General features: G+C 32.1%; 1 protein-coding gene across 22 annotated transcripts in view; it reads left to right on the top strand.

Annotated features, from left to right (window-relative positions):
* Positions 1-23067, top strand: part of LOC124360638 (protein PRRC2C) — a 158080-nt gene that overhangs the window by 52296 nt on the left and 82717 nt on the right. For 21 of the 22 annotated variants that reach the window (XM_046814424.1, XM_046814434.1, XM_046814427.1 and 18 more), the window contains exons 13-18: positions 2229-2413; positions 3139-3259; positions 8230-8379; positions 8864-8996; positions 10762-11158; positions 13254-13672. In XM_046814424.1, coding sequence (XP_046670380.1) covers positions 2229-2413; positions 3139-3259; positions 8230-8379; positions 8864-8996; positions 10762-11158; positions 13254-13672 — 1405 coding nt within the window. The remainder of the gene's footprint in view (positions 1-2228; positions 2414-3138; positions 3260-8229; positions 8380-8863; positions 8997-10761; positions 11159-13253; positions 13673-23067) is intronic. The other variant, XM_046814423.1, reaches the window with a different exon arrangement.

The raw sequence follows: 23067 nt of genomic DNA, 5'->3' as shown, positions 1-23067 counted from the left end.
AAATACACTTGAAAATCACGATTTCACAATATCCTACTGATATGGGAAGTTGAATTTTAAATCCAAAAATAATGTTTTTCACGGATGACTACTGATAGGCAGTACGCAAATTACCGATTTGCTAAAACGTTTAGTGCTTTCTGTATGAAAAATGTAGATTATATTACCAAATTAATAAATAACTATAGTGTAACAAATAATATTTTTGCTATAATTAGTATTTTTTATATTTATTTTGGCGCATCGTCGAGAGTCTGCTCTGTCTATTCGTGGACAAAAACTATGGGCAGTACGCAAATTACCCATTAATAAACATGTTTTTGTAGATCTTTGTGTATAAAAACTATTTAGAAACGTATAGTAACAAAATACAGTGATTTATAATTAATATTTAAATTTATGTTCGTATTTCTATCCCTATGTCTGTCAAGGGTGTTGTGTCTGCTGGATCTATGAGCGGAAGTTAGTTGCTCAGCGGAAAACAGGCAATCGCTAATTTTTATTTTATTTATACGTTGTTCTTTGTGTTGTACAGAAATAAATTCTCTATAAATGTAAATATATCCATCCATACATTTTTGCGTACATTGAAAATATTTTGGAAGCTCATTTTAAATCTACCATTTCTATTATTTAAAAAGGGAAGATAGAGGTTATTACTTGTAATTTTAATTTTATTCATATCCCAGAATCTCTGCCAATTACTTTGAAGTAGCATGGCATTCTTGGGCTTGCTCCCTCCCCACCCCAAAGGATAAATGAATTAAGTAGAGTTCAGATGAAAGTATTTGATGAAGACAAGCTAGTGTGAATCTATTACTTAAATACATTGTCACTCGCTGTTGACGATAATTAATATTGGCTGACTGGCCATGGGCCAGTTGAAACCCTCTGGCGGACTATAGTTTGGAGACCACTACATTAAAGCAATGCCTTTAATCTTGAAAGCCTGAGTGTTGTTTTCTCAAAAAGTAGTGCTAATATCTTTTGTGGTAAAGAATTCTGTTGGAGCCTCTCATACATTTTTTCATTAAACCAAAAATGGCAGGATCGTTATCTGAGCTATCTTACTTATGTCTGGATGTCAAATGACTTAAACGTAACTTTGACCTATCAAATTATTCTTTTAAATTTCAATTCTCTGTCAAGTTTTCCCAAATTCTCTGATAGTGATGTGTCGAAACTGAACCATAAATCTAATGAATCTTAGTTTCGTTAATTAAACATTATTCAAGCGATAGCCAAGATTCAACATTTTGAATCTGCCGAATTTTGCCACTAATTATTGGACAGACTATGAAATTTTCATGTCCCACCACTTCCAGAAATGTTTGTATATCAATGGCATTGCAGGTAGCTGGCCTGTACAGATAGTTTTATTCACAAAATCAAACATGACTGAAAAAGATTGATTGAGATATGCTACGCAGCACACACTACCAACAAGTTGGTACAGTCTGCCATTATTATTTGTAGTCAATAGCTTGGAATTCATTTCATAATACATTTTTATCCAGTCTACTAAAAAGTGTATGTAGATGACCAAAGGAAGGTAATATAAATTGTACACTGTGTTTGATTTGAAATTGTATAATCTATGTAAATGTTCATTCATCATTGCATATTTGTTCACTGGCAATAGTTGATAAGGAGTTAGCAAAGTAACAATTGCTGTGTGATTTATCATATTGAGTTATGATGAGTTTGAAAGACAGCAGTTCTTCCTCCTTAAACTTGGAGACTTTCTTAGACATTAGGCCACTGAACAAGTCTCCTTGAAGAGTGATATAACTGTGTTTTATATTAGAAATTGGCACTGGCAATTCATCCCTTTGTGTAGTAAAACTTCTTTGGACAACAGCTGGCTGGTTATGGTGGTCTGTTAAAAGAATGACAGTAACTAGTCTTCAGTAAAGTTTTACTTGGGAGTTGTTTTCAGGAAGTTATATTCGAGTTTCGCACTTGTGCAGCTGATGTACATGTTTCTTTGTAATATATCCATGATCCAGTTACTAAATTGTACTATGATCCAGATAGTGAATTCGACTGAGTTTCTCAGTTATGCTATCATATTACATCAAAGAAGCACCTAATATATATATAGTTTTGAGATGAACTCTTTCATGTACATAAAGTATTTTATTCAAATGGCAATAGGCTACCAGCTAAAAGTATTGTGCTTTGCTTTAATTTTGTTTATATAATAACATTTACTTTAAAAATTTCAGAACTTGATTCAAGATGATCCTTTTGATGAGAGGGAGGAGAAATGTGACAATAAAATTGAAGTTGATAGACGAGATAAGTTTGACTCAAGAGATCGACCAGAGAGACCCCAAAGACCTGACAGTCGAGACAGCCGGGCATCTCGAGACTCTAGGAATTCCAGAGATTCAGTAAGAGAAGACAACAAGTAAGTTCGACTTGTACAATAACACAGTTTTCTCCCTTTTCCTTTATTTTTGTATTTTTATATTTTAAATTTTCAAATTGAAAATTTTTTTTTACCCACAAAAATAATAAATATAACAATATGTATATATTAACAGCAAAATTAATATGATATTCATAGTTGTGATTTTAATTAATATATTTGAATTTAGAGTAGAATTTTTCACATTTGTTGGGTGTTTTAAGTTTGAACACATTGTCTATGATGACTTATGGGGATTATTTACCTTGTGTATTTATGATGAATTATCATCCACTTCTTCAAAGTCTCAATAAACAAACATGCAGTTTTTCTAATCTTGTATTTCTATTCTGTTAGTCACTTTTTGCACTTTTCCTATAACATTAAAAAATGTTGTAATTTTTTATCCCAAAGTGAAAAGTATATACGGATTGTAATCATCAATAAAAGAAAAATGACTACAACAACATCAAATACACTGAAATTGCCATTTTGGGTTAAAAGGAACGCAACTCTCAAGTGGCTGTTTCTTAGAAATGACACTAGTGTAATGAATCGGCAGGTAGCCAGTATCGGACTGGCCCCAATCCTCTGTGCTCATGATTGTGGGGATGCATGCATGTGTGGTGACTCGACATGGCTCTTTAGCCACATTCCCTAAGTAATAAGCAAATTATATTTTTTAATAAGGATAAATATTATTAATACATTTGTGTGTGCAACAGATTTGTTGAAGAATCTTCATTGTCTTGGGCTGATGCTACATATGATGTGGAACAGAAAGAGGACATGTGTAGAAAAGATATAAAACATGAATCAGACTCAAGGCGAGACCTTCATGTTATGGTAATAATTCAAATTGTTTTAGAGTGTATTTTAATAGATGTATACTGGTTCTTTTAAGTTAACATAGACATTTGAATTGGTGTAGACAAAATGTTCTACATAAAAAAATTTAAAAAATTTAACAAAAATCTTTATAATTACTAAAAATACACTTAAAACATTTCTAAATAAATTATAAATATAGTTATTTTTTTCCAAAACTAACCTCAAGTAAAAAATGTACGTGTTTAAACCAGTTAAATTCAAACTTTTTTGGTATACTTTGTGGTTTAATAAAATAGAATTTTTTTTAAACCTTCCAGTCATTTTTTCAACTGTTTTCCCACACAGCTCATATTTATTATTGCAAATTTTCTGCAAAAAACCTATTTTTGACCAACTACAGAACTCTATCAATCTTTACAGATATTATTCCTGAACGAAAAACAAACCAAAATATCATATTTAAACTTTAGAGAGTTCAATTCCGCCATTTTATGTATTTCATTTAACTATTTTAAATTTTAGAACAACTTGTAATGAATTGAAAATTGGTATACAGCCTTATACCATAGAGGCCTAATTGAAGAAAAGCTAATAATTGTGTACAAGCTTTATTTTCAAAATGGCAGCATCTTAAAAATTTCAAATGTAATATCTTACAAAAACACATGATTAAAAAAAGTTGTGTTAATTACATTTTAGTTTTATATTGTAATTACAAATCCAACAATACCAAGTCGAAAAAAATTGGTAGATAAATAACAGAGGTTGGTCCAAAAACAATTTCAAGTGTTTGGCAAAACTGCTAGTGAGCCACAAAAATCAGCTGTTTTAATTGTAGTTGTTCTAATCAGCTGATTATAGCAGCTAAAATATTAAGGCAGCATGACTAAAAAGCAGTGCTGTCACATAATGACAGTAATGTTGCTAATGTTTAGTACATGGCTTTTTAAAATCAAATTATAACACTTTCAACCAATTTTCTTAAACTTGGTATCATTGGATTTGTAATTAAAGTGTGTAAATAATATTCAATAAAAGTTACTTTTTAAAAAATTATGTAATTTTTAAAATTTTAACGTTTTTTTTAAAGCTGCCATTTTGAAAATAAAACTTTAAAAAAAATATAATTTTCATTGTAATTAGGTCTTTAGGTTATACAAGTATGTACCAAATTTCAACTGATTACAAAAGTGTTTTTTAAATTATAAATAAATACAGTAGACTCGCGATTATCCGAGCTAATTGGGACCGCGCATACCTCGGATACCGCAAAACTCGGATAACGCGGAGATCGGGTATTAACCTAAAATGAACGGAAAAATCGTAAAGTATGACGTAAATTATTTATTATGTACAAAGTTAGTAAACATATATGCAGCATAGTTTAAATAGAAAAATATGTACATACTGAATGATTTTCATTTTTTTAAAAGTCTCTTATTGATTTCTGCGTCAACTTCTGTTGTCGTTTTGACGCTGCGCTGTTGCGCCAACGCTGAAGATGAAGGACATCGGCAGGGGTTGACTCCTCCTGTTGCTCAATGTAGGCGAGAGCAGCTTCGAGCGCCTTCAATCCATCGGAGTGAGATATTTTTTCCACTATCTCGTCGGTGTCATCATCTGCGACGTTGTGAGGGTTGGTGACCATATCGGCAATCGCATCATCAGTAAGTTCCATTTGCTGGTCTTGCATGAACCACTCGTTGACGTCTTCATCATTTATTAGCAGTTCCGTTGGTAACTGATTAGCGAGGTTTACTATTTCAGCGACACAGTTGTTGTTATCATTTTCATTGCTTCTTGTTTGAATTTGGAAAAGTTTTCGCCATGACTTTTGCAAAGTTGACACTCTCACATCATCCCACGCTGAAGCTATCCAGTATGAGACGTCCTTAACGGTGATCTTTTTAAGTGCTGCAGTTACCGTGATTCCCTCGTCCAACCATGTCAACAACACTTGGAGAAGCCTTCGTCGATAGTGCCGTTTCATAGCCTCTAAAACGCCTTGGTCCAGAGGTTGAATAAGAGATGTGACATTTGGTGGCAAGAAAACAGCTTTTATGTCACCACTAACCAATTCACTTGCATCTGGATGAGATGGCGCGTTGTCCATAAGAAGAATAGCTTTTCTTGGTAGGTTCTTCTTTTTCAAGTAGGCCTCAACAACACGAACGAACTCGTCAAAAAACCACTCTTTAAAAGTTTGGCCATCCATCCATGCACTTCGTTGATGCCTGTACATGGTGGGTAGGCAGTTAACTTGGATATTTTTAAAAGCCCTTGGGTTCTTTGATTTTCCAATAAGGAGAGGTCTCAATTTTAACCCTGGAACTGGCAAACGCCCGATATCAGGTGTTTTAGTCGCATCCTAGATGGCAGCGCCCGATATCGGGCGTTTTAATACGTCTTTTATTTCTCAATATTACGTACTTAAAACACGATCAAAGAGTATCGGTATTGATACCAATCGAAAGAGGAAGGTTCAATTTATGTAAATAATACACTAATAAATAATTGTATCGTTTCGTTACACGTCCATACGTCTTATAATCTCTGACTGTTTGTTTACATTCTCCCGCGTACCACGCTAGTTGCGCGCGCAGCGATGAGTCAACTGGTTCATTCGGCTATTGTTATTTCGTCAGCTACATGGTGTCCTGTCTGGTTTATTGTTTGTTTGAGTTCTTTGTAATGATGGTTGTGTATATTACACAATAATAGTAAGTTTTTTGTGCGTGTTTACGTAATGGATCGTAATTTCCGCGATCGTTCAAGTGACATTCGAGAACTAGTTGTACATGAAATAAGCAACGATGAGGATTCCGATTTAAACATTCAATCAGAACATAATTAAAAAAATATATAATAAAAATTAAAAAATAGAAAATTAATATAAACTAATAGTTACAAGATTGTCCAAGTCCAAGTGAGCTTTGAAGTTCTTACTTTTGTTGGTAAGTAGCACTTTCGAATGTCAGTGTATGATTTTTGTATCGTTTACCACATGTAAAAATAAATACCTTATAAACTATGTGTTGTTTTATTTTTACTCAGAATTAAATGCTCTTCCTTTTGTATATTTTGGATTTTGCGTATCACTAACAACAACAACAATTTTACAAATCAAAAAGTTTGAACTAACTTTTCTTTTTTCTAAAAAACATTTTTTCCTGAAGAGGTAGAGTAAGCGTATTTTTTTGTTTTAATTATATTATGTGAAAAATGTTCCTTGAACAATGCTGAATAAAGAAATATATAATAAGTTATAGGTACTTTATAGTAAACATGTAATAATAAAATAAATATAAGGCAATGTATGAAGTACTAAAACACTCTGCCACTGAGAGAAATATGACCGCCAGTTCCAGGGTTAAGGATCCAGAAGAGTTGCTACACATCAAAAGAGTTACTCGTTCTTTGCTCTTTTTGTACCCAGGCGCAGTTTTTTCACTTTGGGCTGCCAATGTTTTGTTAGGAAGCATTTTAAAATTGAGACCGGTTTCGTCGCAATTAAATATTTGGTCTGATGTGAGCCCATGATCTAAAATAAGTTCTTTCATTCTTAAGCTAAACGACTCAATTTCAGACGAATCAGCAGAAAGTTTTTCACCAGAAATATTTAATTGTCGGATGCCATACCTCTTCCACCTGTCAAGCCAACCATCACTTGCACTAAAATTAGCCTCACCGTCCTTAAACCGTTTGTTAAACTCAACAGCTTTAGCTTGAAGCATGGGACCACTTATTGGACTTCCCAACCCTCGAAGATTAGAAAACCACAAAAACAACGCTTCAGAAGTCTGTTCGTACTCCCCTGTCTTCATAGTTTTCCGCAACAAATCGCTTCCATCACTTACACTTTTATTAACCCACTGTTCAATATCTTTCTGCTTACGTCTCCAATCTCCAACAGTCACTTCTGCAACACCTAGGTCAGCGGCAACCTTCTTTAATGACTCACCCTTATCTAAACGTTTTATTGCACTTAACTTTGTTTCTAAACTAACCACTACCCGTTTACGTTTTAAACTCATGATGCACTTATCGTAAAAACAACACTAAGCAACGGCACAATAACGAAACGAGAAGAGGGACGAAACGAACAGGTTGCAGTGATGACTCAAACTGAACTGAACTGACGGACGGGTGACATGGTGACGAACGCCGGCCGGCCGGGGCCGGCTCGACCTAACAGCAGCCAGTAGAGAGAGACATCCCGCCTAGAACAATAACACTCGCTGGTGACTCATCTATTCGCGTACCATCAGCCAGTGCACGCACTTTCACTTCATCGCGCTCTTCATGCTTACTAAATTATTTTTTTCTGTTCAAATACTGTACTACCTCGGTTAATCCAGAGGCTCGGTTAATCGGGCCTCGGATAATCGCGATTGTACTGTAAGTGCAAATTGAAAAATGGTAACTGTTGGGATAATTATTGAGTTTTCAGAAGTTTGAATGTAATGTTTTGATTTGTTTTTGGTTCAGGAATAATATCTGAAAAGATTGGTAGAGTTCTAGGACACCCTATATATAATTATACTTTATAATAGTTTATTATTATTGTAATAAGCTGTAACAAATTATACCTAGAACTAACAAGTTTTGTATTTTAACAAAGTATGATATCTTTCAAAATATTTCACCGGTTGAAAACCTGGATTTTTTCAACATATTTTCCAGAAGTACAAGGTTTTCCTCACAGCACATATGTTGGACCTAGTAGCCATCTTTGAATCTGTTAATGGGTTTAAATTGGGAATCGCCAAGTTCTTAACAAAACTGATGCAATATTAATGTTCTGCAATACAACTCAATATAAACATTTGGAGCACTCAAATACAGGGTTTGATTTTTAACTAGCTGTGCATCACTGCATACCTCACTCCAGTCATTTTCTTACACAATAGAAAATAAGATCTGATACTTAGGATACCTTTTATTGTAAATATTAGTGAAATGTTACTAATTAATAACTTTTTCAGCAGTCTTATCATCAGAGGCACATTCCTGGACCAATTACTAAAGAGAAGTTAGAAGCTTCAGAACTCAGATGTGAGTCCAATAGAAATGTAAACTTGGTACCTCTGGTGAGAACTGATAAAAAGCCTGAAGTTAAGAAAATTGAAAATCAGGTATGACATCTATTTAAATCTGAATCTATTTCAATAATGTCATATTTGAAAAATAGTGAAGCAAGTCACTGGATGAGTGCCTTATTGTATTCATATGTGTAACAAATACATCTGCTGTTTCAAGTTATAGCAAAATAATGTAAAGTATTGACCCTTTAATGTAGGATAATTATTTTGAAACATTAGTCAGTTCCTAAGATGTTTTCATAGATATTACCCAAAAATGCTGGCCATTTTCAGCAATACAAGATTATTTTATTAGTAAAAACCTACACAATTTTTGTAGTTTTGTTTCATTCATTATACTCAACAACAGCTTAAAAAATAAGGATTATGTATAACGAACATATCAATCTTAGCCTATTCTGGAAATGTTTTTAAAACATTTTCAAAAAGACCCTATTATAGTTATTTTAATACATACCTTATATGAACTAATATATTATTTTGATAGTAAGTAAATTAATAACATTGAATATTACAGTGGGAAGTAGAAGATACTAGTGGAGATGCCTGGCAGCGAGTGACAGCATCTCCTGCACCTTCTACTAAAACTAATAATGATTGTTGGGCTGATGTGTCTCGCACCATACCCTTGTCTTCTGAGCCCTCACCGGGTAAGTATATGTCACAGAGAGATTTTTTAACTAGACTTTGTTCAAGCCTTTTTACAATTCAACATTCTAGTGTGACTTACTACTCCAAATGCAAAAAAGTCTTTATGAGTAAAAGTTTAAAAAAAATAGAGGTTTCTAAGTTGACCCCATCAAAAACAGTTACTGTTCAAGTTATCATTTGACATTTGTTTAAATTATACAAATTTCGTATTATATGGTAAAAAAATTTGTTTCCTCATGGTTGTTGGTATAGCCTCATCAATATCTTTGAAGTATTACTTGTTGGGTTACATTTTTTTTTTTAATTTGAAGTTCCCTCCCACCCTTATTTAGGGCGAGGGGATGTAATATCTATACCCACAAAAGGATACTCTTTTTATCCTGAAGTGATGCCATAATATAACCTTAAAGAGATTTGAATATTCTGAACTGTTCAAAAGTTATGGTAGAAGGGGGGAACTTTTGAGACATCTGGTATGTGGTAAACAAATAATCAAAATATTCCTTGCTAAATTAGTTATTAATTGTGATAAATTTTGTCTTCCACAAACCATATGCTTTACTTGACTTAATTTTTGCTATCCAAAGAATCTCTATTTCTGTATTCTTCATCAACTTGATAGTTTGATCTCACTAGTTTATACCAGTATAAATTATTACTGTGATTGTGGTCTACTAATTGTATTTTCTTTTTTACTTGCTCCTACAACCTGGCATTACTTCAGCCAGAGTACTTCTTACACCAGCCTCAGATTGTTCAATTTAAGCTAATGCTGCTTCTATTGTATGAAAAATGCACTTAGATTTGTTAATTGTGATTTTCAAAATAATGAAACTAATACAAATAATGTATTTATTAAAAAATTATATACTATATCACACATAAATTGGACTACTTTAACAAAGCATTGAAATAACTGTCCTACGAGCAGCATATCTAGTCCTGAGCAGCCTGTAAAAAGAGGGCATCTACTTATGACACAGTTAAATGATCTGTTCTGGCATATGTGGTCGCCATGAGCTGTCTGTTAAAGAGGGCATCTACTTATGACACAGTTGAATTATCTGTTCTGGCATATGTGGTCATCATGAGCTGTCTGTTAAAGAGGGCATCTACTTATGACACAGTTGAATTATCTGTTCTGGCATATGTGGTCGTCATGAGCTGTCTGTTAAAGAGGGCATCTACTTATGACACAGTTGAATTATCTGTTCTGGCATATGTGGTCGTCATGAGCTGTCTGTTAAAGAGGGCATCTACTTATGACACAGTTGAATTATTTATCTGTTCTGGCATATGTGGTCGTCATGAGCTGTCTGTTAAAGAGGGTATCTACTAATCACAATAAATTCTAAAAATTAGTGGCATAAGATAATTAGAATACAGCATCTCTTAATACAATGTAGAAATCACATTGATGATTCTCTGGGCTTTCAATATAAAGATCAATAAATTTGGATGTGTTAACAGTCAGGCAGTTCTTCTGTATATCCCATTCATAAGTAGATTACCACCAGGTTGCTGTAGAACTCCATAATATTGATTGAAATTAAAACCATGTTTTTACTTTTGGGGTGGTTTTGATGCCTTAATAATTAGGACTATATACACACATTTTAATGATTTGACCTCTTGAAATCAATTACAATTTAACCACAGATTTTTACCATGTCTTATTTGTTGAGTTACATTAGTAATAGGACCAAAAATTACATTTTTGGATCATTGTCTGTTTTATTTATGGTACTTGAATTATTGTTTTAGATGCAGGTCAAGAGGATCCAGTTGAATCTCAAACATTAAAAACTGATACTATAGAGCATAATAAAACAGTAACAAAAACCTTAAATCAAGAACCAGAAGAATTGGACACAAATCATAGACCTGAGTTTCAGAGAGAGAAAATGGGTCGTGGAGGGAATCGTGGAATGCGTCATGATTCTCGTGGTCAGAGGCCAGGATGGGGAGGTAGTTTTTACAGAGGGGGAGCGGTGCTCTGGAGAGGAGAAGGTAGAGGGAGGAGAACTCAACATAGACGACCCAATGGTAGTCACGAGTGGGGTCATTCAGAGTCAGAAGCCTCAGCGGATGAAGTGTCTGCATCTACAGAGTCTGGAAAAGAGGACAAACGTCAAGATCAAGAACACAAACAGTTCCCAAGGTAAATATTGTTTAACTGCCTAGATCAATATCTAGCTTTTATAGTTGTTGCTCTTCAGTGTGCTTTGTAAATTATAAAGTTTTACTGTTGCATCACTCGATTTTGTTTCAATGGTAGGATGAAGTAAAATTTAAATTTATTTATCAACGTAATTTTAGTCAAGAGTTTTAATCTGTTTAAAAGCATTAAAACAAGATCTATAAAACAAAAATAACAAATTGGTATACAAAATAAATATAATAAATTAAATGTAGTGATAATATATATAATTTAGTGAACAAATATGTATTGGACAAAACAAAATAACCAAACATTACAAAGTTAAACTGCCTTGTATGTAATTTTTGTACTACAACTTATATACCACTACTTGTACTTTTTCGTTTATATACCTTAGGTGTACCATGGTCCAATCAATTAAATTTAAGTAGGCATATGAGTAGGGTAATTAAATCGTGATACTGTGCACGCAGGCTTATTAGCATCAAACTTTATCTGTATCTAGTTTTTAATAACTTGATTGAGTAAGAAGTTTTGTCAGAGTGCTGCAATCATGGCAATCAGTCTTAGCAGTGCATTAATCTCAAATAAGACTGAAATTTAATGTTTTGAATGAAAGAAGTGTTTCATGGTGATAATATGTCACGTATTTAAAGCCCTCAACATCATCTCTCATTAGACTGACTGAACGGTAAACGTGGAATCTACAAAAAAATTAATCTAAAAATATTGTCTGTAAAAATTAATAAAAATTGATAGTGAAGAGAAAAGCACTCATCATCGAAGGCTACTAGTGCCCGTAGATGGTCTCTAAACAAATTTTAAGAATAAAAACATCTTTATGAAACATAGAACACATATAGAAGATAGGTTTGTTTCTTTTCTTACAAAATGGAGAGACCGGATCTCCTCTTTAGCCTTATCTTGACCTTGTGGGAGGATGTTATCAAATAAAATAAGGGAGAGAGTTGAACAGTACAAAGTTGATGGTACTGATAAAGGAAAAAAGTTTGTATACATTGTATCGTCACGTCATGTTCTGTTTGTTGCAATGTATTATAATGTATGTATCTTATATAGCTGCAGCTCAATTTAAAGTTGTATTAAGCACATTGTATCAGACACCTTTCCTTAACATGTCTTGTTGTGTAGTTTTAATTCAGTATGCAACTGACCTTTGTGTAAACTACATGATATGTCATAGATGATATTATATTGAAAGTTACTTCGCTTATCAAAGATATTGGGTTTCTGATTCTCGTGCAGATGTGTAAGACCTCAGTTTTGATTGAAGTCATTTTACTGACAACTATATGAGTAGTATATGGTTAGTATGAGTTAGTATATTGGCCGCGTGTGCACGGTTATATCGTAGAAGAGGAGATGACGCTGATACAAATTCATAACAAATATCAAGTGCAAGCACCCCAACAGGTACAAATAACTTGTCATGGTAAGGCAGCTTGTACAGCAGTGGGGTGTACCACCAAACCACGAGCGTCTTTCACTCAAACCTATTTTAAAATTTAGTAAATACAGATTTGAAATATATTACTTGTGCCTTTATTAGTCTGTAATACATTATTAATATCCCAATTCGTTTATATACACTCAAGAAAATAACCAACAACTACGACTGCTAAACAGAAAATATTAATTTGATTTAGTGCTGTTCAATTTCAACAAACTAGTGCAGTTTATGGGTAGTTTATAAAAGTTTGAGGAGGTATATATATATATATATATATACATGTACATTGTCTAACAAAAAGAAATGCATTCTATCAGATATTGTAACTATTAGGAGGCAAAACTAAAACTGTATTTTGTGGCAAGCTATATGGAACATAAGGCTTGGACTATTGTGTGAGAGATATCTTGTCAACAATCTGTAAAAGTTGAAGAGTTTTAAATATTATTTAGTTGTTTTATATGATTTGGTCTTTACATTTGATGACCTCAATTTCATGGGTTAAGTTTTGCTTTCAGTAGTAACGGGTAAAGTGAATTTTATCACAAACTTGCAATAGTGCTGCATACAGTGTTACAAAGAGTCTTAACAATGAAAATAACTCATGAGACAAATATTTTTCAGGTCGCCAAAGCAAGGAGTTAAAAAGTCTGACAAAGATGAACGTATGAGGGATAATCGTAAAATAGAGAATGATAAAGATAATCATTCTGTTGGAAATGATCTCCGACGATATGAGAAGAGAGGGACGTATGGAATGGGCAGTGGGTTTGAGCCTAGGGGTGAGCCTTCCCGCAGGGGACGAGGTGCTCCCTTCCGTTCCAAAGGTTCTGCTACAAATGTTGGTAGACGAATGGATGGTTACGGCCCACCCACTTCTAAGAGACCATTTACATCCGAGTCAACTACAAGTATTCATGACGACAAGAAACCTGAAGATTCTTCACAAAATCCGGCTACAATTAAAGAAGATACACTTAATAAAATGAGTCATGATGAAAGAATGAAGATGAACCAGCAGCAATTATCAGCTGGAATTATAGGTACGGAGCCATGACAGTTTACTGCCTCTATTTTTATATTATATATATGTATTTTCTTTTTTATGCAAATTTTGTATTATTAGTTAGTTGTTTAAAAATAAAGCCTTGGTATGTGTCAAGCTATTTCAATTCTTTTGTTTTAAATTTGAATTATCGTGTTCAATTAGTGTTCTATATTTCTCTTGGCACATGTAACTATGTGGTGGTCAGAAATCAAGTAAGTGAGTAAATGAGTGCTGTTGCAATACTTAAAATTGTCTAATTGTAAAACTCCACTCACAGACAACCAGTTATTCTATCTAGAAGCAGTTTTCACAAATTTAAAACATAGATAGGTCTCAAGATTCTTTTCAGGCAGTATCTCAGTTTTTGTCACTTGCCTTGTCATATGGCTTTTACATATAATATGTGAAGTTTTAAAATCTTGCATGTGATCTTTATTGTTGTTTTTTGTTCAAGTCATTAATTACTACATACACCTTGCTTGGCCTGTGTCTATGGTGCAAAGAAATTTATGGTAGTTATTTTATTTCTAAACAATCGTAAATATCTAGAGTCAATTTACTGAAATGCAATTACATAATTATAACTTCAATACATTAAACTAAATCGCATTATTAAGATCAGTGGAACAGTTTCAGATAAATTGGTATTGATCATCATCACATAGAACACTGTGATCTATTTTTTTCTGATTTCTTGGTCTGGTGATAAGGTAATTGTTAAAATCACAAAAAAAGCAGTTTCATTGCAGTAAACATTGTAATAATCACATATACAGTTACGTAGGTACATAGTCATGTTAGGTCTCATGACTGGGGTAATATGACTGATAAGGTGGTGTTAAAGTTTCTCCTCACTGATGCAACATCCCCACTTCACACTCTTCTGGTAACCTGATAGCGACTACAAATTAAGTTTCTCTGTGACAACTCCTGGTTCTTTGGTTAAAGAATAAGTTGAACGATTTCACCCTCTTTACTACTTGTTCGCATTTGGTGCCAAAAAAACTTCTCACATCTCGACTAACAGCTGGTTAAATGGTTTAGGTTTAACAAAAAACCAAGTTGAAACAGTAAAATCTTGTGACGCAATTATATAAAAAAGCATAATTACTTAGTCCATCTACTACTATTAACTGTGGGCAGTCCATTTTTCCTGATTTGGTGGCAAAAGCATGTTTATAAAAATAATTCTTAACAGTAACAAATTATACTTTACATACAGTTATTTTTTTAAAATCTATTTTTGATAAAGTATACATTGTATTAAAACCATTTAAAATGGTGGATTAAAATAGTTTTCTTTGTTTTAGCAAAGGAATTCTTTGACTATATCTTCAGAAATGGTATACAATTCATTTATAAAATTCCAAAATATACAAATTGTTCAAGTTTTATTTTGTTTTAAAAAGTGTATATCTTTTGTTTATTGTATAAAATTCTATTTTATATTGATAAAATTCATATTGTAGCATTTAAAAAAAACCAATACTCTCATAACGTGTAATAATCAAACAATTATGTTTTATTGCTCTTTTACATCTACATTGATCCAAACAGCCCCTATCCATTTTGTATGTGCATAAATAATGCTAATATCCATTATACAAACAACTAAAATGTGTCAAAATACTCACATTGCATAACTAGTCCTACATATGTTAAGACTAACAAAGTGAAACAATATTTGATCAAGAAAAGTGAGTACTTTCCAATACTCTTGTAAACCATTTCACTGAATAAAACTGCAGACTAGAAAACATCAACAATAATTAGATTGAAAATGTATTGCTTCATCCTTTTTCATCTGTAAAGGGCGTGCTCTCCCTTCATTAGTGACCCTCTCTCTTTCATTTAAACCCTTTTTCATCTTTCATTTTATTATTTCTGAGCCCATTAACTTTTTTGTACATAAGACATTTAGTTTTGTCTTAATATTAAATATTTTTTATCATTTTGAAATTGCTGTAAAATGAGGTAAGTACTATTCATATAAATAGTAAGACAAAGGTCTAGACTATAGATTTCTAGAAATTCTTGCTTTTTTGTAGATCAGTCAAATAGTATGGAAAGCTGAATGATCTGAAACGAGATAATTAAAACGTTGCTTTGATGAAATGTCAACTTACTTGTTATAAGAAAAATAATTTGTTAGTGTGGTTATATTACATTATAAGGTATCTATGAAAATAACTTAAATGGACTCAATATTGTAAACACACTTTAAAATTTATTGGTCCTGGAGATTTAAGCTTTCATTGTTCAGAATTTTTCTGGGTTCTAATAGAGTTGCACTTGGAAGGCTGCACATCAATCAGTGCTATTGGGTAAACCTAATGTCAGACTGTCATATTAGGCATCAAGTGTAAAGTAGATTGTACTTGTTTCACACTTCATGCCATATACCCTCGGACCTTTGGATATCTGTTTGTAATTTGGCAATCCTTTCTAAATGATTACAAGAATACAGTTTTATTAATGGTGTAGCTGATAGTTTTAGAATTTGCATCGCAGTCAGAACTATAGTCTACTACCTGTTTCAATTTCAATTTATAATAATTACAATACAAGTAAGGTTTATTAAAACCAATTCTCTCAGAGAAATGTATATTCCAATTCTTTGTTCGAAGTTTATTTTTGACGATTTAAGGATTGTGAAAGAAAACTGGATTTTTCCGGATATTTGCCATCGTTCAGTGATACAAAAAATAAGTATCACAGTGTTTTGTATCACTGAACGATAGCAAATATCCGGAGAAATCCTGTTTCCTTCATTTTCCACTTATTAGTAAGAAAAGAAGAAATAATAGGTAATATAAAACAATACTGATAATGAACCTGCAATAAGGACGAAAGCTGAAAAATGGATAAATTGAGAGTGGACATGATTTTTAAAAACTCCTGCTAAAGTCCTTGTTCCTTGAATCAGAACACTTTAGTATAGGCTAGTGTATCCCATTAAACATGTTGTGTAGAAACAAGTCACTTGTCTGAATATTGGAACCACTGGTGGTATAAAATATATTTAAAAATATTGTATTGCTATAATATATATTCTTGAATCGTACATTTTATTGACCCTTTGGAAATCATCTGATAACTGAAAAAGTAGGACAAAAATACCAGAATATTTTAAAATTTGCAAAGTGTTAAGGAAATAATCTTAAGTTATATCCTCTATCTTTTATATTTATTTGATGATAGATTTTAACACTTGAAAAGAAGCATATATACATGTCTTTACCATCAGAGTTACCATAAGCACAGCATACAGACATATTTGTATTTTCTTATTTAATTTTTAACAGCTCATTGTAGCCTTATGAACACAATAGTATTTACAGTTGAATGTGTACGCTTATTTTTAATTTGGGTTGTTACGGTTTAGACTAGCTACTAGTGTATTAATAGTTTAATCAGTCACAGTCCAGTGTAGCCATATGAACACAGTAATTATATACACACCTGAGTGCGGTACGCTCTTAATGGGTATTTTGTGTGCACGATAATTCATAAATATGCGTGAATGAGTAGGCATTCATTTATGATATTCAGGAAGTAAACTGTGCAAGTTGCGGCAACAATAAACTATTGACTATTATTATTCTCTAGGCATTGTGTACCTGATGATGTTACACGCAGCATGCTGATGTTACACCCAGCATGCTGATATAGACATACAGCGTACCTATACAGCTGTGACCAGTCATAACTATGCTTTAAAAAAAAGAAAAGTTGAACTTTCGTAACAACAAAAATGTGTTATTACTGCATGTTTTTGTTATAAATTATTGTTATACACAGTTTATTTGTTAGGAAAAAATGTAGATTGTGGTACTAATATATACAATGATATTTGGAGATCGATATGTAAATTTATATAACAATTTTAACTTAAGCTCCCATTTAGGGCTGTTAAAAATGTTTCTTCGACATATACAAAATAGCCGCAATTTAATCGATACAATATTATGATATTAGTGTTGTGAAAGTTTTTAGGAAATTTGCAGTAGACACTATTTTGTGAAAAGTCCTGTGAATGAATATAAATGCAAGGATACAGTAAAAAACTTTCTTTATCATCGCAAAAAGCTATAAAATTTAACTCTTTGACTAGTAATCCCGCAAAAAATGTAGGAGCGCCCCACGTGCTGCCCGCAGTAATCCCGATAGCCATGTTGTAAGTGCTATAGTGCTGAACAGTTTTCACAATAATGTTTCGTGATGAATAATCTCGCCTGAATCGAATGCGATCTAGCAGAATAAATAAGAAACACTTTCAAGTAGTTTTCATCATTCCCACTAGATTGCAGTTGCTCTTTTATTTATTCCTCTCAGACCCAATTAACGGTATTCAATCTGTTCCAAGTAATCAGCTGATTCTATTTCTGTTTGTTTAGTGAATACAGCTTGTAACCTCATTTTTATGTTAGCGGGTGCCCTGATTGTAAATGTTTTGTTGTGTTCACTGTGAGAAAATGAACATGGCTGTTTGTGTAATTTACTGATTACGTAAAATGGAGTGAGAATGGCTTGCAGACGGATTTTTGGTTAAGATGCTCCCCTGCGACGTACTGCTCGGTATTTTCCCGCCACCATCCCTGCTACAGATAAGAAGGACAAGCCGAAAAAAGCATGCCACGTGGCCAGATAGACCAGCGTCGGCGAGCAGCGGTGCTGGGACACGATGTGCCGGGATTGTGACGTTCCGATTTGTGTGTCTGACTGTTTTCGCGCCTTTCATATCATCAGAGATTTCTGAGCAGACTTGTTTACTGTTACTAACTTGTATCTAACCTGTACCTTAGTATGTTTTGAGAAAATGCTGAATATTTTATCTTCTCACATTTTGTGAATATAACAGTTTTTGTGCATAATTAGATTCATCTATGTATAAATAAAAAAAAAAAACTTCAAAAACGTTTAACTGAGTGTCTTTTACAACACATCTATTGTAGTAATCCCAAATTACGTAAAGAAAACCAAATCAAAAATTACAAAGCTCACTTTTTAGGGCAATCTTACTGAGAAAAAAAAACCCACCACTCAAAGGGTTAATTCTACTACTTTATATAATTTATAAAAATTAATATTTTATTTGAAAATAACAAAATCGTTTGTATTCTTCATTTCATGTATAATATCATGTTTATAAATAAATAGACAAAAGTAATATTTCCCTTGAAACTAACAATTTATTTACTAAAATATTTTAAAGCAACCTTGCTTTAGTGTCATATTTTTGTGTCATTACTGTACCTTATAAAATAAAAATTATTAAAATAGCATAAAAGGTAAAAAACCACAAATACAAATGTAAGTGCTCAAAATGTACCTGTTTCAGTTAATAAATAAAAGAAAGGAGTTTGTATGATAGTGTATTTTGTAACAATTATAATTTAAAAAAGCATCTATTATATGTTATCATAGCTAACAAATAAATTAATAACACAAAAGGAATAAGCAAAATATTTATAAATGGTTATCAAACAAAACTGTTATGAAACGTGGTAATGTGGGTTAGTAACATGTGTTTTACTTTTAAAGGGTAAACATTTATTAGGTAGAATCTCTCTTGTAAATATTAAAGATATCAAATTACAAGATTTGGTGAAAAAAATAAAAATATACTACAAATATAAGAAATCACTACAAGTAATCAGTTGATACTAACTAACCTAACAGCTGATTAAAAATTGTAAAAATAAATGGAAAGTTTTAGTGGCCTAAGATAAATCCAAATTAATATAATAAAATCTCATTTAGAACAAAATAATAATTTCAAATGAATAGGAGAAAATTAGTCAACAGTCAGTTTACTTGTGATAAAAACAGAAAATTTTACTATGCTTTAATTTTCACCTCAAAACACTGTAAGAACTATAAAACAACATATAAGGGCTAAAACGCTTAATGAAAACAACATTCACAAACCAAGAAATACAGACTAGGCATACTATGCAGAAGAGCTTAGTGAGACAGATTTAAAATGGTGACCAACCTGTAAACTAAAATAAACTTAACTTATATCAGTCTTTCAGGCTTTTTTCATCTAAGCAGTTTTTATGGGATTTGCTCAAGATCAATATGTTGAAATGCAAATATAGCATTTTTGAATAACGTATTTCACTGGAGTAGTTATATAAGATAAATAGTTTGTGCAATCTGCGTTTAATCTGCAATGTAAAGAAGAAGAATTTTACTTTTCAGTGTGTATTTTATCTACATTGTGGGCTGTAGATATTTAATCTCATTTGAAAAATTTATGATCGTTCCATTCAACTTTGGGGTTGTAAGAGCCACTTTTGCTCTTCTGGTGAATGGAAAGATAACAGTTTTTCACAGATATATATTAATCCTTACGCTGTTGAACCAACTCCATAAATGGTTCAAGGTATTCTGAATAAATATGGAAATTACCTTCTTGTGCCTTCCTTTCACCATGATTACTAGGTCATTTGCATACCCCTACGCATAAAATCCCTCTTGGTTAGTAAGATTGAGGACATTGTCAACCACTAATGCTGTGAAAGCAATTGCTTTTGCATCAATCGCTTTAATATACTGTTGGTTTAAGTATTTATGTGTACTCAGTGTCATCTAGAGTTATAGATCTTATAGGACAATTGTTTATTTATACTTCTATATCAAGTTATTTCTTTTATAACCTTTGCTGATAATTTTTTGTAAATAAACAGTTTTTTTTTGTATTCTACTGTACATTTTAGTTTTAAATGGACTTCCCAATACATTTCTTCAGATATTTACATCAAACTTCTGCTAATCATTTCATTTTGTATAGTAAATACTTAATTTTGACATAGTTGATATTGTCAGTCAGCGGTTTGAGTCCACCATGAAAGTATTAAATTGTTTAATGTAAATGTAATGTTTGATATTTGGTTTTAGATAAATACCATCTTTTTGTGCTAGCAAAACCGAAACACTGCCATTCAAGAACTTTTATCGTCCTCCCCTCAGGTGTTCAGAAACCTAAGACATAAGGTTAAGCATGTATGTAAATTAACAGATCAACAAATATGGCAAACCTGTACTTGACAGCAAATGCATATATAATATTGGGTTATTGAAAATAAATTAATGAATACTGAAAGAATGCATGAAAAATAATTTAAAATACAACGCAACCACAAAATATTTTAAATTGATACTGATAGTACACAGTTCCTTCAACAATTTGAAGATTTTTTTGATCGCTTTAAATTAATCTGTCATGAACATTTTGTCTTCAGAAAAATCTAATATGCTATTGATGCAGTTACTAGCCTAATTGACTCTGTTGCCGATAGCTTGGAAAGATTTGGACATGTGCTTAGCACTCGACCTTTCAAAGGCTTTTGGTTTTGTGCATCATGTAACGCAGTTTGATTAGTTATGGGCAAGCGATGTTTGTGGTCTGCCTCACGAAGGGCTTTTGTCATACCTAAATGATAGAGAGCAGTGTGTTCAGATCACGAATACCTTGTCAGGTTAAGTTAGAATACTCTATTGAGTGCCACAGGGGTAAATTCTAGGGCCAGTCCTGTTACTCGTCCAGATTTTGAGTTCATCAATAAATAATGGAAAGGTGATTCAATATGCTTAATGATAAGACTCTCTGCATCAGGTCAAAAACAAAACCCTATCTTGAAATAATAACCTTTGAAAGACTAATATTGTAATATATTGCAGTACTTGCCAAAAGTAAATTGGTCACAAGCATCATTATCAATTTCTGTCTTTGATAACACAACAAGAGCTTACCAATTGTGATGGTGGATGAAGCTATAATTGGAGAAAAAGTTTCACAAGTTTCTTGGTATGCACCTTAATTGAAGGTTGACATGGAACAGTCATATTTTTTCAACGAGTTTTTGAGGCATTTATGTCTTACACAATTTCACAATTCTGTTCCTTGGATATATTGAAGATAGCGTAATTTATCCATATTTAGCTTCTGATAACCTAAATGTAATGTTAACTTTACATTTATTTATTTTTAAATGATTCTTGCAATACAATTATTGTAAATTGTTTCTTGCAATAAAGAATATTCATATTGAAGACATAGATGCATTATAGTAGCACATATTGCAACACAATGACTTCAATATAGTTTATGTATAATTTAGTAAATAAAATGAAATATATACATTTTTTGTTTTGTGTGTTTTTATAAAGCAGTTATATGTAATCAACAAATTTTTTATATTATCAAAAAAGTAAGATTTTTTTCTTTTGTTGGATTTTATGTTGTAGTATTTTTGGCATAGTACAAATAATTTCAAGTTACATGATAATCTAAGAGAATTGGAACCAAGAGTATGACATGGAACATTCTATTTAACTTAATATAAGGTTTAAGAATAACAAAAACATTTCAAAAGGAACAACACTGTATTTTAGTTTTTAGAACTATTGGAAACATTACAACTTAAAATACTACATAATGAAATACGTTTAAGACTAATGTTTGGGGAGGGGGGGAATCAGCCTGCTGCGTTGTGTGTGTCAGGGCTGCCTCTATCGAGTTGACTCCTTCAGTACCTGTGTTCATAGTTGACAATGTCAAGAGTACGGCTACTTTAAGTACCCATGTATGTATGGTTTTTTTCATTGAAACCAAGTAACTTCTCAGAAAATCTCAGAAGCAAAACTTAATCCCAAAACAAACAAATAATGAAACATGGTACTCCTATATAGTAACATAAAGCTACTGGAATATAATTCAAGAGTTTATAAATAATAATAATTTGAATAATAATAAAATTGGTCACATAACTCGTCATTTAAGCAAATAATCTTTTCAACAAAACATAAATCATAACTCCATAATAACAATCTAATCCATCTTTGTTTATATACAATAAACACTTAACTACAATACATAACTAAAATTATTGTGTAAATAAATTTTTCTTTCATAGTATTTATTATGTTAAATGCTAATTATCGAAAAACTTACTTTTACAAAAGCTGATTGCGACTTCAAACACATTCAGTTAACCCTTTGAACCCCAGACCAAAATATTGATGGTGGAAAAAACGTACCAAAATCATTTGACCTAAGAACTACCGAGAATCCCCGGAGCAGAAACAGCTGTTTTGCATACTGTTTGTAAAAAATTAATACTTTTTCTATTTTTTATGCTATTGTCTTGTATTACACACCAAAATGTCCAGAATGAAATTGTATACACAGAAAAAGATTAGTCTGAAGTATAAAAAAATGTTTAACAGCATTAACATAATTTTAAAATATATGTATATAGATTTTTAGGCAAAAAAATTGATTTTAAGATTTTTTAATTAAAAAATAAGAAATATTTTTACCATGGGCACCCACATTTTATTTTTCTAAATTTAGTTTTGTGTATGTACAAAAAAAATTAT

This window comes from Homalodisca vitripennis, chromosome 4 (assembly GCF_021130785.1).
Source record: "Homalodisca vitripennis isolate AUS2020 chromosome 4, UT_GWSS_2.1, whole genome shotgun sequence".
Taxonomy (NCBI): domain Eukaryota; kingdom Metazoa; phylum Arthropoda; class Insecta; order Hemiptera; family Cicadellidae; genus Homalodisca; species Homalodisca vitripennis.
Note: the sequence above shows the minus strand (reverse complement) of the source record. Positions and strands in the feature narration are given on the sequence as shown.